This window comes from Peromyscus leucopus, chromosome 1 (assembly GCF_004664715.2).
Source record: "Peromyscus leucopus breed LL Stock chromosome 1, UCI_PerLeu_2.1, whole genome shotgun sequence".
Lineage (NCBI taxonomy): Eukaryota > Metazoa > Chordata > Mammalia > Rodentia > Cricetidae > Peromyscus > Peromyscus leucopus.
In genome coordinates, this window is record NC_051063.1 from 55,916,175 (window position 1) to 55,932,730 (window position 16,556).

General features: G+C 53.0%; 2 protein-coding genes across 2 annotated transcripts; one reads left to right on the forward strand and one right to left on the reverse strand.

Annotated features, from left to right (window-relative positions):
- The first annotated feature begins 5,191 nt into the window (after nucleotides 1-5,191).
- On the forward strand, nucleotides 5,192-12,712 carry Ppp2r5b (protein phosphatase 2 regulatory subunit B'beta). Its single transcript, XM_028855896.2, has 14 exons — nucleotides 5,192-5,516; nucleotides 5,925-6,377; nucleotides 7,033-7,229; nucleotides 7,886-7,987; nucleotides 8,144-8,236; nucleotides 8,365-8,495; nucleotides 9,578-9,637; nucleotides 9,737-9,845; nucleotides 10,173-10,226; nucleotides 10,292-10,342; nucleotides 10,453-10,572; nucleotides 11,395-11,522; nucleotides 11,713-11,814; nucleotides 12,124-12,712. Exons 2-14 carry the CDS (start codon nucleotides 6,179-6,181, stop codon nucleotides 12,269-12,271), a joined length of 1,494 nt encoding a protein of 497 aa, XP_028711729.1. The 5' UTR covers nucleotides 5,192-5,516; nucleotides 5,925-6,178; the 3' UTR covers nucleotides 12,272-12,712.
- Nucleotides 12,713-12,807: 95 nt separating this feature from the next.
- On the reverse strand, nucleotides 12,808-14,391 carry Gpha2 (glycoprotein hormone subunit alpha 2). The gene is made up of 4 exons (XM_037207974.1): nucleotides 13,979-14,391; nucleotides 13,574-13,673; nucleotides 13,276-13,460; nucleotides 12,808-13,188 (listed from the first exon to the last, which is right to left on the reverse strand). Exons 2-4 carry the CDS (start codon nucleotides 13,671-13,673, stop codon nucleotides 13,087-13,089), a joined length of 387 nt encoding a protein of 128 aa, XP_037063869.1. The 5' UTR covers nucleotides 13,979-14,391; the 3' UTR covers nucleotides 12,808-13,086.
- Between the last annotated feature and the right edge of the window lie 2,165 nt (nucleotides 14,392-16,556).

Here is a 16,556-nt window from a genome sequence, read left to right on the forward strand (position 1 = left end):
GGCGACCGGCAGGCCGGGGGCAGTGCGCAGGTGCGGATTTGTCCACCTTCTTACGGCGCTTGGGAAGAATTTAAAGGGACAGTGACCCACCTAGCTCTGCAGACCGCTGATTCGAGGGGTAAAGTCAGTGCGAACTCTGCAGCGTACACTGTGGCAGCAAATACACATTTGCAGTTTATAAAACTTTTTAACCGCTTATCTCATCCAGTCTTATTAACAACAACCTAAAGAGGAACTATTGTTTCCACTTTTTTGTTTCTTTATTGAGACAGGGTTTCTGTAGTCCCGGCTGTCCTGGAACTTGCTCTCATATGCTCTATAGACCAGGCTAGCCTCGAACTCAGTATGGGTCTCTGTCTCTCTCTCTCTCTCTCTGTCTCTCTCTCTCTGTCTCTCTCTCTCTGTCTCTCTCTCTCTGTCTCTCTCTCTCTCTCTCTCTCTCTCTCTCTCTCTCTCTCTCACTCTCATTGTGTCACCTCCCAAGAAATTACTTTTCCCAAAGTCTGGTATTTAGACAAAAGCCAGCATTCCTTCAGGGACTTAAGATAGTTCCTACTTAGCTGGGCGGTGGTGGCACACGCCTTTAATCCCAGCACTTGGGAAGCAGAGCCAGGAGGATTTCTGAGTACAGAGCAAGATCCAGGACAGGCACCAAAGCTACACAGAGAAACCCTGTCTCGAAAAAACAAAAACAAAAACAAACAAAAAAGATAGTCCCTACTTGATCAAAGGAGTCATTTAATTTATCTCTAGCAAAAGGGATATATAGCTCCTCTATTAATTATGCCCATGGTGCCTATTAGCATGTCAAGGTCTATGCTGGCCTCCAGGCTCCCTCAGTCCCTACTCACAAGTACTGTTACATTACAGAGTCATCCTGGCTGACATACCTTGTCCTCCAAGCCTCTCCAGCCCAGGGGCTTCCTTTCCCTTCCCGTTCCCCAGCTTCTGATTTCCATATAACCCTGCCATTTCGGTCACACATGTTCTTGGTCCTCTTTGCCCTTTTGGCTCTCTCTTTTCTCTCCTCTTCTCTTCCTATTCTCTCTCTTCTCATGGCCAAGTTAAGTCTACTACTTTCTCTCCCTGCTCTGTACTCTTCCTCAAAACTACAGTAAAAACCCCCTCAACTGTACCTTGGAGTGGTCATGTGCTCATTTTTATTCAGTTTGCTATTGTTCCCATTTTAAGGGCTAGAAAATAGAATTACGAAGGTTGCTTAGACCATCTCCAGGAAGCCCCTCCCCACTCCTTACTAAGGAATGTACAGCAGGATATTAAATCACCCTCCCTTCTGTGGTCCTTGGGACTCTCTCTGAAATAATGGCTTTTCATATCTCTAATCTTAAAGTCAATGATCCAACTCCCGGAAGCCGGGATCTACAGTATCCTACGGGCTGGAAGCTGAAAGTGACGTGGAATTTGTGTTTGTTGTCTCCTTACTGTGTATTCCTGGCTGGTGGGGAACTCACCTCAGACTTGTGATCCTCCTGCCTCTTGGACGTTTCTGTTTCTTACATAGTTGGGGAGAAATGGAAGGAAGAAGGACAGTTCACGACATGAAGAGAAAAAGTCTCTACGTTCACTTCAGTGCTCAGGCAGTTCCTGGGGCACAGGCTCGCTCACTTGCTAAATGCAGTCTAGGGCTGCTCTCCCGATACAATGGCAGAGCTCAGGAACTGAGATGGAGGCAGAGGCCTACAAAACCTAAAATACTTCTTTTTTGATCATTTACAGAAAACGTTTGCCCACCTCTCTTCTGTGGAGGTGGCCTCCAAACCTTTCCCATGAGAGACATGAAGGACACCATGGGTAATTGTGAGCCTATTTTAGCTTTGATGGAGTTGGACTGTTTTAGTATAATGCTAAAAGCCAGCTTGAAGGAGTCTGGTGCGGTAAGCCCTGTCTCAAAAAAGGGTTGTGGGAACTGAGAGGCGGACTGCAGAAACCTTTCAGTTGGTCCAGTGCTTGCCTAGCAGGGTCTCTCTGAATTAGACACCAGCCTGGACTACAGAGCAAGTTCTAGGACAGCCAGAGCTACACAGAGAAACCCTGTCTCGAAAAAAACTAACCAACAACAAACTGCCTAGAAGCAAGCATGAGCAAAAACCCTGGCCTGTGACAGAGACCTGGCTTCCTCTCAGCTCTTGGTAGCTTTGGCAAGTCATTAATCTCTGTGCTTGAAGCTCAGGTCTCACAGCTTGGGCTGGTCTTGAACTCCTAATCCTGTTGTCATTTACCATGTGTTCTGGTATTTCAGGCATGCCCCACCAGGTTCAACATGAGATTCTGACTTATTTGTTTATTTATCAGTACTGGGGATTGAACCCAAGTCCTTGTACATTCTAAACAGACCCTCCCGCTGAGCTGTATCCCTGGCCAGCCTTTTGTATGTTTAGACCCTCCACCTCTATGTTAGAATGGCACCACGGTAGCTCATTATTGCAACAGGCTTCAAAGAGCCTCCGAGAGAATTGGGAAACTCTGTGGAGGAAGGCCCCATTCAAAGAGACAGATCAATGGGGGTAGCCATTTTGAAACTATCTGTGGAATGACTCAAGAGATCTATCTGTCCTTGACAGGCCTGAGGAATCCAATATTCATCAAATGCTTATTTAATTAATAATAGTAACAGGTGCACAAAATGAGTGCTAGGAATGTAGTTCAATTGGTAGAGCACTTGCTTAGTTAGCATGCATGAAGCCCTGGGTTTGATCCCCATCCTTACATAATTTTGGCATGCTGATGCAAATTGGTAATCCCAGCCCTGGGATCTAGACACAGAACAGTCAGAAGTTCAAGGTCACCCTCTGCAACATAACAAGGCAAAGACAAGTCTAGACTGCTTGAGACCATTTCTTTTTCTTTTTCTTTCTTTTCTTTTTTTTTTTTTTTTGAACTGAGGATTGAACCCAGGGCCTTACACTTGCTAGGCAAGCACTCTACCACTGAGCTAAATCTCCAACCCTGAGATCATTTCTTGAAAAAAAAAAAAACAAAAAAAAACTACTAATATAGAGCAGGTGCAGTAGCTCACACTTGCAATCCCATCAACTGGGAAGAGAAGCAAGAGGATGGTTGTAAATCAAGCTGGGCTATACAGCTCTAGGTAAGCCTGGGTTACAGAGGGATTCTCATCGTATGAACCTGGGAGGCAGAGGCAGGTGGGGCTCTGTGGAATCCAGGCTGGCCTGGCTTACATAGTGAGTTCCAGGAAAGCCAGGGCTACATAAAAATAACCTGTCTCAAAATAAACAAGCAAACAATTTGAGTGTGTACAGGGCATGGTGACATACATCTTCAATCCCAGCACTCAAGAGGCAGAAACAGACAGATCTCTGTGAGTTCAAGGCCAGCCTGGTCTACATAATGAGTTCTAGTCTACACAGTGAGACCTTGTCTTAAAATTGTAAAGAATGGCCAAATGTAAAAGGATCACCCACAAATTCTAAGCAGTGAGTTCCAGGCCAGCTAGGATAACACAGAAACACTCAGAGATATAAAAATCACTATAATGAAACTTTGCTAAGAATAAGAGTTTAAAAAGAATAAGAAAAGACTTTTCAATCCTTTACGTCTCAATGCCTATTTGAAAATCAATTCAAATTCCACTTCCGAAGCAAGGGATACACTCAGGAGTAGAGCTCTTGCCCAGCATGTATGAGGCCACATGACTTAACCTCCTAGAATCAGAAACAAAGAATCCCAAAGCCACTTCTTCCAATAGGTCTCCTCCTGCCTTGTCCAAGGCCTTGCCTTCCATGGTCAGTCCGCCTCGGTCAGCCTGGCCTGAAGAACACAGCACAGAGGTCTGTGGAGGGTCCTAAAGCCAGCTGGTGCCAGATCCTTTGGATGATAAACTGTGCCACCATGGACAAGTCTCCCCTTGTCTGGGCCTCTGGGTCCTGGTCTGGCAGTAAGACCCAGTTCTGTGGATCTGGTTTCCCCAACTTATTATTAGGCAGTAAGGGGAGGAAAGTCCTGTTCTGAGCCTCAGGTGGGCCAGGTAGTAGTTTAGAGGGTTCCTGGCAGATGAAAAGCAAAGGGAGTTCTGGCTGGGTCTCCACTGATGCAGTCCTACATTCTAGCCCAACTGAACTGTGATCCTCAACCCAGGCCTCTGCTCTCCGTTGCTCTACAGGGGGGCACCTCTTGGGTATACGAGCTTCTTCTGCATCACTAAATATCACCAGGACCCAAAGCTGGGTGGGACCAAAGGCATCCCAGTTTCCCTGACCCCATTGTCCAGGCTCATTGCTCGCTCCTGCTGCTCGGTATGGACCAGTTAGTCACCCGGACAAAACTGCGGGGTGAAGATCTCACAGTCATTGTAGGGAATAATGTTGGAGTCCAGGTACTATGATGGGGCCCCAGCACTGCAGCCTGAGAACTTTTGGCCAGAATGCCAAACTCTTGGAACACAGCTGAGCCTTGGATACCAGCAACATTTTTTTGTTTTTTGTTTTTGTTGTTTGTTTGTTTTTTAAATCAAGAACGCTCCACTCCCCAGGGCACAGGAGCCAGAGAAGGTGGAGAGGTCCGGTTGCCTTAGGGTGGGGGCAACTCCAAGGTAGCACCTTCTGCCTTCATGCTTTGCCATCCCAAGGCTGGCCCTTTAAACTATAGGCCATGATGTCACCATAGACAGCAAGTGACAGGAGGGGCACTGCAGGCCCGAAGGATGGACTACATTTCCCAGGACTCTCCAGTGAACCACACCCCTCCCAGCAGGCGCTAAAGCAAAGCAGACTATTAACCACTCCAACGCCGGATTCAAGGGGTTTTGGAAGTATCCGGCTTCATTCTGGGCCGAGTATGGGGCTCCTTTGGGGGTGGCCTGAGGCACAGATGGCCCAGACCAGATTGTGGGCCTGGCACATCATGCTAGGCCTCTGTCCTGCCACAGTTCTGTCATTAGTCCGGAGTCCTCTTCTTTCTCTACACAGTGTCCCTTCCAGAACGCAGGGGTCCAGCTCTAAGCTGGAGTCCGTCCCACTCTGCTGCAGGTTTGAAAAGCCTCAGCTTTGTCCCGGGAGTGCGGAGTCTGTCTCTGGGGTTACCCGTAATGTCGGGTCTCTCCCTTTAAGCAGGGTGCAGACTACATTTCCCAGCGGCCCCGAGGCCTCCCTGACGCAGCCCCCCCAGAGGAGGGGAGGTGCGGACCGGGAGGGGGGAGGTGACTTGATGTCATCCTGAGCAGCTGGGCGGCGGGTGCCGGTGCGCAGCGAGCCGGGGCTCCCGCTGCGCTGCACCGCGCGGGTCTGAGTCCCGAGATAGCTGCCGTGGATCGCGTGCTGCTGGGGTCCAGCCCAGAGCCCGCCGAGCGCGCGGCCCCTTCTGGGGCTGAGCTGGGGGCATGCTCCAGCACCCCCAGAGCCCGGGAGCGAACCCAGGAGCGCCGCCGCCCAGCCCCAGCGCCCCGAGCGGCGGAACCACCGCTAAGGACCCTTGAACCGCCGCCCCGTCCTCCGAGTCAGCCTCTAGGGGTCGGCGACCAAAGTCTGGGTTTCTGAGAAGTGAGTGTGTGCCCTACTACCACCATGAGGTTTGGAGATCAGGAAGGAGCGGGATGCAGGGAGAGATGCTCGGGTTTGGAGGGGGGTGCATGAGAACAGGACCCTCGTTTCTGTATGAGTGCACCGGGCCGGGAGGCATTAGTGGAGCAGGAGAGTCCCACTGCTGTAAGGAGCTGGAGATGCTAAACAGAGTCCCATCCTGAGTGGAAGTAGGCCGTATTTGGGGAGGGGCTACTTAGAGCTTGGGTCTGGAAGAAGGCAGGGACATGATTGCACCCTTGCTTGGGGATCTAGCAAGGGGACGAAGGGAAAAAAGTGAGAGTAGCTGCAGCACACGGGCTGTTTCTGGAGAAGAACCCACCTGCTCCCTGTGTCTCTCCTGCTGACCTTTCTAACCTGACTTCTCAGAAGAGCCAGCGTGGGAACCCTGACTGGACTCTTCTGGACCCCCAGGAAAGACCTGAGCCATTGCCTTTCTACCTTGCCTGCCCCCCCAGGACTGGGCAGTGGCCAGAGGCCCTGGGGGGGTCAGGACTGCGGTTGTGCCCCCGCAACACGCCGGTCAGGATGGGTCCCAGTTAGTGTGTGTGGCCTCACTCAGCTTCCTCCAGACCTACAAGGAGCCCCCCATGCTCTGAAAGGTTGACGGCTGCCCACTGGCCATGGAGACGAAGCTGCCCCCTGCGAGCACCCCCACGAGCCCCTCCTCCCCAGGGCTGTCTCCAGTGCCACCACCGGACAAGGTGGACGGCTTCTCCCGCCGGTCCCTCCGCAGGGCTCGCCCCCGTCGCTCACACAGCTCTTCTCAGTTCCGCTATCAGAGCAACCAGCAAGAGCTCACGCCACTGCCCCTGCTCAAAGGTGAGCCGTTGCCTCATGCTGAGGTACCCGAGCCTAGAAGGAAGCAAGGTAGGGGAGGACCGAGGGACGAACATGTCAGGTAGAATCTGGATACCCTTGTAGGCTAGGAACTCCATGGGAACTGACCCCCAGTCTCCAGCCCTCTGCTGACGCATGGCCTGACCGGCCTGTCATCTCCGGAGGTGGGGCATCTGGAAGTGGTGCCAGGGGCAGGCAAGGGCCAAGGGTGGGGCACACAGCCTACATTTCAGGAGGCTCCTATCAGCCCAGCCAGCTGCCTAGCTCTTGGAATAGGTGCTTGGCATGATTCCCTGTGATCACCACATCCCTGCAACCTTACTTCTGCCCCGCTTTCTACTTCTGGCTCATAAATCCATGTGCCACCAAGGAGAGAGGCAGTGACTGTTTGGGAGAATGACTGTATATCCAGAGTTTGTGGTCTTGCTTTAAAATGATGAGGTCTCTGATCCTGGATTAGAAAAAAGGACCACCTTCCTACCCCCAACCTCCCGGGAGTGAAGGATGGGACTAGAATTGTTTGGTAGCTGTACCCTGGTACCCTGTGTGAAAGTCAGCCTGAGAGATGAGGAGATCCGCCCCTATCTGGAGCGCTAGCGGCGATGGCCCAGGCTCCATCTCCTGCTTCCTCTCCCAGATGTACCAGCCTCTGAGCTGCATGAGTTGCTGAGCCGGAAACTGGCCCAATGTGGGGTGATGTTTGACTTCTTGGACTGTGTGGCTGACCTCAAGGGGAAGGAGGTGAAGCGTGCGGCCCTCAATGAACTGGTGGAATGTGTGGGGAGCACCCGGGGTGTCCTCATCGAGCCCGTCTACCCAGACATCATCCGCATGGTAAGCACTGTGCCCAGCCTCGGGGGACAAGAACCCCATCAGTCGACCACTGGGCCCCCTGTGGGAAGAATTAATGCATGTTCTTCAGCTTGGCCAAGGACTAAGCTTCCAGCTCCACTGAACCTCTGAGCTGGGCCTGGGGGACCTGTCCTTTGAGCCACTTGTCTTCCATGGCCTGCCTCAGGCCTGGGCTATTCTGTGAAACCCTCTCTCAGGAGCTTCTCTGAACCAGAAACTCTGACCCTAAAGGCCTGGGGGCCTCACTGCTCACTGCTCAGCCTTACCATCCCCACTGATCACACCCAGCCAGGGATGTGTCAAGCCACCCTTGGGTCCCCAGCCCTTGGCTCAGGGTTTTCATGAACTTGGTGCTTAAGTGAAGGTTGTCCCGAGGGGTGAGTTGCTTGCTGGGAATAGGTCAGTCCAGGAGAACTGGAGGAGGAAAGGGCTGGTGGTAAAACTCAGTGCAAGGCCTCAGGTTCAAGCCCCATGTACTCAGTGTACTTGAAAAGTGCTTGGTCTGGTGTTACATGCCTATAATCCTAGCTACTCGGGAGGCTGAGGCAGGATGGGATACAGAGAACTTTGAGAAGTCCCAAAACTTGTGCCTCCAAGTTCTCATCCTTAAAGAACCCTGCCTTGCCCCCCGCCCCCAGATATCAGTAAATATCTTTCGGACCCTGCCACCCAGTGAGAACCCTGAATTTGACCCTGAAGAGGATGAGCCCAACCTTGAGCCTTCGTGGCCACATCTACAGGTGTGAAGGGCTGGGGAGCAGGGGGTCTGCATTTCAGAGGCGATTGGAGGGCTGTGGGGAGAGTTTATATAGTTTCTGACTGCTGGCTGAGGTAAGGTAAGGTGAGTGGGTGAGGCTGTAACTGAACTCACCTTTTGGTCTGTCTCCCACCCCCAGCTGGTATATGAGTTTTTCCTGCGTTTCTTGGAGAGTCCAGACTTCCAGCCCTCTGTGGCCAAGAGATATGTGGATCAAAAGTTTGTCCTGATGGTGACTTGGGGAGCCCAGGCTGGGTGGTACCATGCAGCAGGCACAGGCTATCTGGGGAACATGGGGATAGGATGGGGAAAAATAGGGGTTGACACCTGGCCTTATATACCCTAACCCTGGTCCTACAGCTCCTGGAGCTATTTGACAGCGAGGACCCTCGGGAACGTGAGTACCTCAAGACCATCTTGCATCGGGTATACGGCAAGTTCCTGGGTCTCCGGGCCTACATCCGCAAACAGTGCAACCACATCTTCCTCCGGTGCGTGACTGCTGCCTGCTCAGTAGAGACCTGGGAGGGAGGCAGGGAAGGAGGGACCTGCTGGGACCCCCAGGCTGTGTGGACTGTATGTTTACCAAGTTCTGTCTCTGCAATGCATAGTATTGATGATACAAAGCCTGTGAAATTAGTAGAGAATGAGTTTTCTTTCCATTTTAAAGATGAGCAAATAGAGGCCAATTAAGTAGTTTAGAGGGACTAGGGCAGTCCAGTGCAATATAGAGTCTAGATCTTCTGATCCTTATCAGGCTTTCTACAAACATGTACTGAGCACCAATCCACTGAGCATTGGGAGGCCCTGTGACCTTGTAGTTGAGACTATGGTTGGATATGTGAGTTTGGTTCAAGTATTCGGGTGAACTTGGGCAAGTCCTTCAAGTTCTCTGTTTACTTCACTCTTTGAAGTGGTTATACTGCCTGTGCTAATGTGGGTCCACTCTTCAGATGAAGCCCGATGGGGTCTCCAAAACACCTGGCATAGCTCCTAGCCTGAGGTGGGGCCGCTGAAATATTAGCTGTTGTTTCTAGTGATAGAATAGAGGAGACATGACCCATGTTCTCTAGGAGCTCAGAGTCCATTAGCTCCCCCACTTATTAACTTTGAGGCGAGTAGCCTTTAGAGTCTCAGCTTCATCTCTGTAACGGCTTTCATATGCCCTGCCTGCCAGGGGGGTTCGGGAATTACAGTGCAGGGTAGAGATGTTTGTTGTTGCTTTGGTTGACTGCGTGAAGGTTGAAGGTCCTAGGCTGGGTGCCGGCTGGCTGGCTGGCTGGCTGGGCATCAGGTAAGGAGTGCTAGGGACTGGAAGAAACGAACTGGGGCTGTCTCACAGATGAGAGGCTGAGCTGGGACTGACAGTGGCCGAGATGGCTGGGCTGGGCAAGACACTGCCTGTGGGTATGGACTCGGTGGGGCCTGGTTTGGGGCGCCAGGAAAGGTGCACTGCTGTGGTTTGGAGAACGTTGGACAGCCGTGTGGGGTGAGTCAGGGTGGCTGGCAGGAAGACCGACGGAGAGCTGGACCTGTCCCAAGCTCCCACCCTCTAGCTTCTTCTCTCCTGCAGGTTCATCTATGAGCTGGAGCACTTCAATGGTGTGGCTGAGCTGCTAGAGATCTTAGGAAGGTAATTCTCCTTAGCTTTGGCTAGAGCTGGGGGTTCTGGTAGGCGGGACTGGGAGGCTGATTGGATGAGCCCTGCTCCTCTCTTCTGTCCATTCCAAAGCATCATCAATGGCTTTGCGTTGCCCCTGAAGACCGAGCACAAGCAGTTCCTGGTTCGAGTCCTGATCCCCTTGCACTCTGTCAAGTCGCTGTCTGTTTTTCATGCCCAGGTGAGCCCCAGGCCTGGCCCTGCAGCAGCAGGTGCTGCTGACACTCAGGGCTGCCTGTGGGACCAGGAAGTCAGATTGACCCTTGCTGCATCCTGTCTTACCTCTGAGTCAGTCTCCTCTACCTGAGAGCTGACCTCAGACACCAGCTCTGCGCCGCTTGGCACTCGAGAGCTTGGTGCCTTTAAGTCCAAAGCAGCAGTAAGTGCTCAGTGAACAAGAGTGTGAAGGCAGTAATGAGCAGATACCTGGCATGCTGTCCTGGGCAGCTAGTTCTTGGCTCCTGGCCCTTCCTGACCTTGGCTCCTTCTTTCCATTCTGGCCCTGCAGCTGGCGTACTGTGTGGTGCAGTTCCTGGAGAAGGATGCCACCTTGACGGAGCATGTGAGTACCTTGGAGGGAAGGTGGGCCCCTCACTCTGTGTATCTGACTCCTCCTCCACCCTACAGGTTATCCGGGGGCTCCTCAAATACTGGCCTAAAACCTGCACCCAGAAGGAGGTATGAAGGGCTCTCACAACCCTGAGAGCGGGTGGGAGGGCTCAGCTTCCAGAAGGCGAGCAGGTGTGTGCTTTAGGAGAACGTGAGCTGCTGCCCTGCCCTCTCCCCAGGTGATGTTCCTGGGGGAGATGGAAGAGATTCTTGATGTCATTGAGCCCTCCCAGTTTGTGAAGATCCAGGAGCCCCTCTTCAAGCAGGTGGCTCGCTGTGTCTCCAGCCCCCATTTCCAGGTATGTGCCAAAGGCAGGTGGAGTCAGAGCAGGGCACAGCATGGCAAAGTGTCAAAGTTGGCCTAACATAGTCCCCTCTTCCCTCAGCTTCTCTTCCAGCCCTAGACCTGATAATAGGGAGATGCTGGCCTTGGGTCATGAGACCTAGGGTCAAAGCGCAGATGGGTATTCCACTGGCTGAGAGGCTTCGGAAGGAGCACTTTCTCTGAGTCTAAGTAGGTTTCCTTGACTATAAAATGGGCCAACAATAGTCTCTTCGTAGTGAAGAGGAGCTCACAGCAGTGAACACATCAGGAAACCGACACAAAGTGGACTGCAGGATTCTTAGCCCCTCTCTTCTTTCCTTGGTAACCTTAGACTTCACTGGTCCCATTTTCTGTGAGGAGGCTCAGTTCCCCATGCTAGTACACTCACCCCCACTCCTAGGAGCCATAACCTGGTGGAAGCTGGTTCTTCCTCATGATGGCTCTGGTATTTCACTTTTAAAACACCTTGAAGTACAGGAACTCATTTCACCCTGACAACAGCTGGTGGAGATGGGTATTCTTAGCCCCATTCACACAGCAGACAGCTGAGGCTGAGGAGCTGAACGCCTCACAAGGCCGCACGTGTGTGGTGGGCTCTGGAGGAGCCAGGACTGCCGATGTCGACTGTGAAACCAGTGCTCCTTTCTCTCCTCCATTTGTTTCCTCCCGTGGGTCAGAGGAGCCCCCAGGATGGGCTGTGGAGGTCGGAGGATCTGGGTTTGGGGGGAAGGATGAAAAACAGACCTTGTCCACGCCAGAGCCATTACCAGGCCCTCTCTCCTGCTCCCCTGCCCAGGTTGCAGAGCGGGCTCTGTATTTCTGGAATAATGAGTACATCCTGAGCCTCATTGAGGACAACTGCCACACTGTGCTGCCTGCGGTATTTGGGACCCTCTACCAAGTGTCCAAGGAGCACTGGAATCAGTGAGTGCCCAAGCTTTGTCCAACCCTTGGAGACAGGCACCACAGCTGGTCCAGCCCCCAGGGCCGCTCCTAGTGGGCAGAGAGCAAATGTCAGGATGCTAAAGGGCGGTAAAGGCAAGTGGTCAGGGACCGGGGATGAGCAGAATGGTATTTCATTCAGCTCCTTAACACCTCTCCTTGACTCTGCCAGAACCATCGTATCGCTGATCTACAACGTGCTCAAGACTTTCATGGAGATGAATGGAAAGCTCTTCGATGAGCTCACAGCCTCCTACAAGCTGGAGAAACAGCAGTGAGTACTGGCCAGAAGGCTGGCCAGGGGAGGGCAGGAAAGCAGGAAGGACTCAGACCTCAGGCTGGAGGGAACATGAAGAGGACCCATCCCAGTGGTCAGCTTCACCCTGGTTCCAGCAGGGGCTGCCCTGCTCTCACTCCCCGTACCCGGGCAGTTCACAGCCCAATTCTTCCTCTCCTTGCTCCCCTCCCCTCCCCTCTAAGCCGAGACTTCCGGGAGTCCTAGTCACTTTACAGTGGGGTCCTGGTACGGGGGTTAGACTGCTGGCAGCTGGGAGAGGAAGGGCTGCCTCTCCTCTCTCCCCAGGGAGCAGCAGAAGGCCCAGGAACGGCAGGAGCTCTGGCGAGGTTTGGAGGAACTGCAGCTTCGCCGGCTACAGGGGACCCAAGGGGCTAAAGAAGCCCCCCTCCCTCGGCCTCCACCCCAGGTGGCTGCCAGCGGGGGTCAGAGCTAGACAAATCCAGAAGGGGAGAAGCTAAACCCAGAGCTATCAGCCCCTCCACCCCTTCTGCCCAGGGGCCCAGTGAGGCCCACGCCTCCCCGTGGCCTTGCCAGAGTGGTTCTAGGACTCCCTGCCAGCCCCATGGGAACAGCTTTCATGGTGGGGGGGACAAGAACGCAAGATGGTAGTCTTGGCAGCAGAACTCTCAGGCCTTTGTGGCAAGATTCTGGCAAGACTAGACCAGGGCAACTATGTGACTGGGAAGCTGCCATCAGGGATCCTCCCCTGCCCTAGACAGCTGGGCTCCCATCCCTGCTCCTGTCCTGGGGCATGGGCACTCAGCACCTGGCCTGGCCTGCCTCAGCCTGGCCAGGGCCTTCCTCATCCCCACCACGGGGGCACAGTCTATTTATTCTGCCCAGCTCACCCTCAACAAGACACTGTCCAGGGACATTCTCCTCTCCCTTGCCCTGTACTTCCTTGTCTCCTTTTTATTTATTGGGCAGGGGGAGGGGTGAGGGCACAGGCGAGAAGAGATTCACATTGTCCTGGGGTGAGGGGGGGGTTACAGTAATCATGGTCTGCCCCCTTCACCTGGCTAGGGGGCAGACTTAATAAAGAGCGAAACTCAAGCCTTGCCTGCTTTATTGAGGACAGGCGTGAAGGACAGCGTAGCAGTAAGACTGCTCTGAAGGCCGGGTAAAAGGAGGGGAAAGAAAGCCCATCTTCGCTGGCTCTAAAGAGGGTCAGAGCTGAAGCAGCCCCTCGTTCGAGAGATTCGCCCATAGCAGATCAGTGGCAGGACCGGAGCCTGGGCCATCCAGGGACTAGTAGCGGGAGAGACGGCACATGTCACACCGGCAGGCCCTGGCAGTGAAGATCTCAATCTCCCCCTGCTGGCTCCCCACGCAGTTCAGCCACACCTTCACCTGTTGGGGGAGGGACCCAAGTTTGCTCCCATCCCCTCTCACCCTGGGTCCCCACCCTCACGCCCCCATCAGGCCCAGGCCCCTCACCTTTTTTAGGCTACTAATGGTGCAGCACTGGGAGACAGAGGTGATGTTGCGTCGATGGCCACTGGCCACCAGCACGGAGTACCGGGAAGGGAAGGCACTAGATTCACAGTGTCCTACACAGGCCTGTGCCACATGGGAGCCCTGGCAGGTGCCATGGCGGTCACTTCGCACTGTCACATTGAAGGCTGGAAGGAGACAAGGAAGCAGGCTGGGAAGACTGCTGGTTGGGGTTATCTCAGTGCTCAGTGGGACACTTCTGCTCCTGTCCCCAATCCACTCTTCCTAGAGAGTTACTCACGGTGCAAGTGGCAGCCTGGGATGGCTGCCTCCCGACAATGGCCTTCAGTGACTGCCAGGACCAGCAGGCAGAGGAGCAGGACACGTGGGGCCATGGGCATCTGAAACAGAGTAGGTGGCGGGGGGGAGGCCAAGCTGCTGGGTCGTCCGACTGGTGAGGTCTATCCTGTCTTTAGCAGGAATGTGTGGGGTGTGTGCCGCTCTGCCTGGGCTACTCAGAAACCGTATGAGTAGCCATTTCTGGATGGGACTTGTCATCCTTCTGTGCAGGTTTTCCCTGGAAGGTCCCATCCCATCTGGGGTGCAAACCTCTCCCCTCTCCATGTGCAGCTTTGGCCAACAAGGGCCTGACTCACAACCCTCCTCCCTCCCCAGCTCCACCTGCTCGCCTGCTAAGGCAGCTCACCAGTCCAGCAGAAACAGGCTGGAGACTCCCAGGGCCTCCTGCTGGTCTCCAAACTGGTGCCGGCCCTCCAGGCTTTTATCTGCCAATGTTTTAGAGCCACGCCTTCCTAGAGATCAGCTTTCAGGCCCCTCCTAGCCTGAAGCCTCCCTGCAGCCCCACCTGGGATGGGAGCTGAGGTCTCTTCAGGGAGCAGTTTCTGTTGACATTTCTCTAGGGTAGAGTACTTCGAGGGGTGAGGTAAGCTCAGGAGTGGCCCCGTGTGGCATGTGTGCAGCCGGGCTCTCTTCCCACTGCGAGCTTGGGCAGGACTCTTCGCTGATCAGCCTTTCTGTCTAAAAACTACCCTCAGTCCTGTTGCCTGTCTGCCTCTTAGTGATTGCAAAGTAATGGGATTAAAAAGCAACCTTTTTCTTTTTCTTTTCTTTTCTTTTTGGTTTTTCGAGACAGGGTTTCTCTGTGTAGCTTTGCGCCTTTCTTGGGACTCACTTGGTAGCCAGGCTGCCTCGAACTCACAGAGATCCGCCTGGCTCTGCCTCCCGAGTGCTGGGATTAAAGGCGTGCGCCACCACCGCTGGCCCTTTTTCTTTTTCTTAAAACATAATCTCATGAGTCCCAGAAGCGACCTTAAACTTCTGATCCTCCAGCCTCCACCTCCAAAGTCCTAGAATAACAGGCATAAACCACCATATCCAGTTTATGTTGTTCTGGGGTCAAGTCCAGGGCCTTGTGCATACTAGGGAGGCACTCCACCAATGGAGTTACATCCCCAGCCCAAGAACAAGATCCATTTGTTCAAGAGATGTCCCACCAGTGGGGGCACCTAAGCTATGCTTGGTGGCAGACTAGGGGTATGTCCATGTCAGTCTCCCAATAGTATCCTGTGAATGCCTTCTCCTCATGTGGCCAGCTGCAGAGTGAATTCTGAGCCAGAGAATCTCCCAGTCCCTGAAACAACAGGGACCGGACCCCATATAAGCAGAGCTGAATCCCAATCTCAGCACATCTGTGGTGTCCAGCTCTGGTTATAGAGGAGAGGCTACCTACTAAACATCACATTCAAATATCCTGCTATCTATCCATGGTGCTAAATGACACCTGAGACAAGAATGTGACATGTTGAGATGTAGTTCAGTGGCAGAGCACTTGCCTAGCAGCTTGAGGTTTTGGGTTCTATCTATTTTTAGCACCATAAAAAAAATAAATAACAAGCCAGGTGGTGGTGGTGCACTCAGGAGGCAGAGGCAGGCGGACCTCTGAGTTTGTGGCCAGCCTGCTCTACAGAGTAAGTTCTAGGACACGCAGAGCTGCACAGAGAAAAACTGTCTTGGGGGCAAGGGAACCAAATGAAACAAAACAAAACAAACAAACAAAAAACCCAGAAACCAACTAACCAAACCAAACAAATCCCAAACCAAAACAAAGCACAATAACGAAAGCCTTAGCCACCATTAGCTGGAAGTTGGAGAAGGCCCAGATCAGTGTCTACGGTGGTTGCAAGCAGCCCCTCTCAGAACCACTACCACACTGGCCTGGCTCCAAAGACTAGGGCAGTCCACAGCCTGCCAGAGCTCAAGGGATCCTCAGAGCTTTCAAATCCTACCTCTCACTTTCAGATGAGAAGAAAGGGCCACTGAGGTCCTTTGGTAAGCTGGTCCCAGTCAGTGTGGACACTCAGGTCTCCAGGCTTTAAGCTGTACCCTTCAGCAGCAGCTGTCAGATTATGCTTGGGATCTTAGGACGAAGGTAGTAAACAGAATTTGGGAGGAACTGGAGGTGTCCATGTTGCTCACCGGCCTGTCCCTGCACCCTTGCCTGCCTTTTAGTGTCTTCCTGCTCAGGTCCTAGGTCCTTGATTGGCAGGCCCTCCCAGAGCACTCCCTTTTCTCTGTCAAAGTAGAGGCAGCCTGTTTGAAACCTGGAGCTTATGCAGGGACACTTGGCTCAGTCTGGGAGGAAGGGACTGGACCTGCCTGGACTGAGTCTACCAGGTTGATTGCAGTCCTCGGGGGAGGCTTTGCCCTGGAGGAGGTGGGAATGGGGGGTGGGCTGGGGGAAGGGGAGGGGGTGGGATGGGGTGGGAGCAGGGAGAACAGGGAACCCGTGGCTGATATGTAGAACTGAATGGTATTGTAAAATAAAATAAAAGGAAAAAAAAAAAGATAGAACAAAAACAAAAACAAAAAAAGTAGAGGCAGCCTAGCAAAGGAAGTAGGAGGGACTTAGCATTCTAGCCCTAGGCTTCCCATTAAGAACCTCTGGCATGTGACAGGCAGTTTAAAGACCCGAGGTGGCAAGGGCTCCTTACCTACAAGTAGTCCACTCTAATATCAGACTTCACTAAAAGTTAAAACGTGGATGCGTTTGTTCAGAGCTAAAACGAGTTCTCCTAAATTTCCATCCATTATTCTTTTGGTTCTCTGAGGCTGCATAAGTCCACTCTAAATAGTTCTCTAAAAGGCCCTTTCGTTGAAGAAAGGACTTGGGTACCTTGGCCTGCCTTCTCCAGGGGCCCTAACTTGCACAGGCTTCCAGTTAACTGATGGACTACTTCGTGTTACTGTGAAGGAACCAGAGGGAG

Bases quoted from the DNA above. Each gene is read 5' to 3' on its own strand.
- Ppp2r5b (XM_028855896.2), top strand. From the start codon at position 6,179: ATGGAGACGAAGCTGCCCCCTGCGAGCACCCCCACGAGCCCCTCCTCC. The intron at 7,230-7,885 runs GTAAGCACTGTG...CCCCGCCCCCAG, and splicing joins ACCCAGACATCATCCGCATG to ATATCAGTAAATATCTTTCG. The intron at 11,523-11,712 runs GTGAGTGCCCAA...TGACTCTGCCAG, and splicing joins TCCAAGGAGCACTGGAATCA to AACCATCGTATCGCTGATCT.
- Gpha2 (XM_037207974.1), bottom strand. From the start codon at position 13,673: ATGCCCATGGCCCCACGTGTCCTGCTCCTCTGCCTGCTGGTCCTGGCA. The intron at 13,461-13,573 runs GTGAGTAACTCT...GTCTCCTTCCAG, and splicing joins CCCAGGCTGCCACTTGCACC to CCTTCAATGTGACAGTGCGA. The intron at 13,189-13,275 runs GTGAGGGGCCTG...CTCCCCCAACAG, and splicing joins CCATTAGTAGCCTAAAAAAG to GTGAAGGTGTGGCTGAACTG.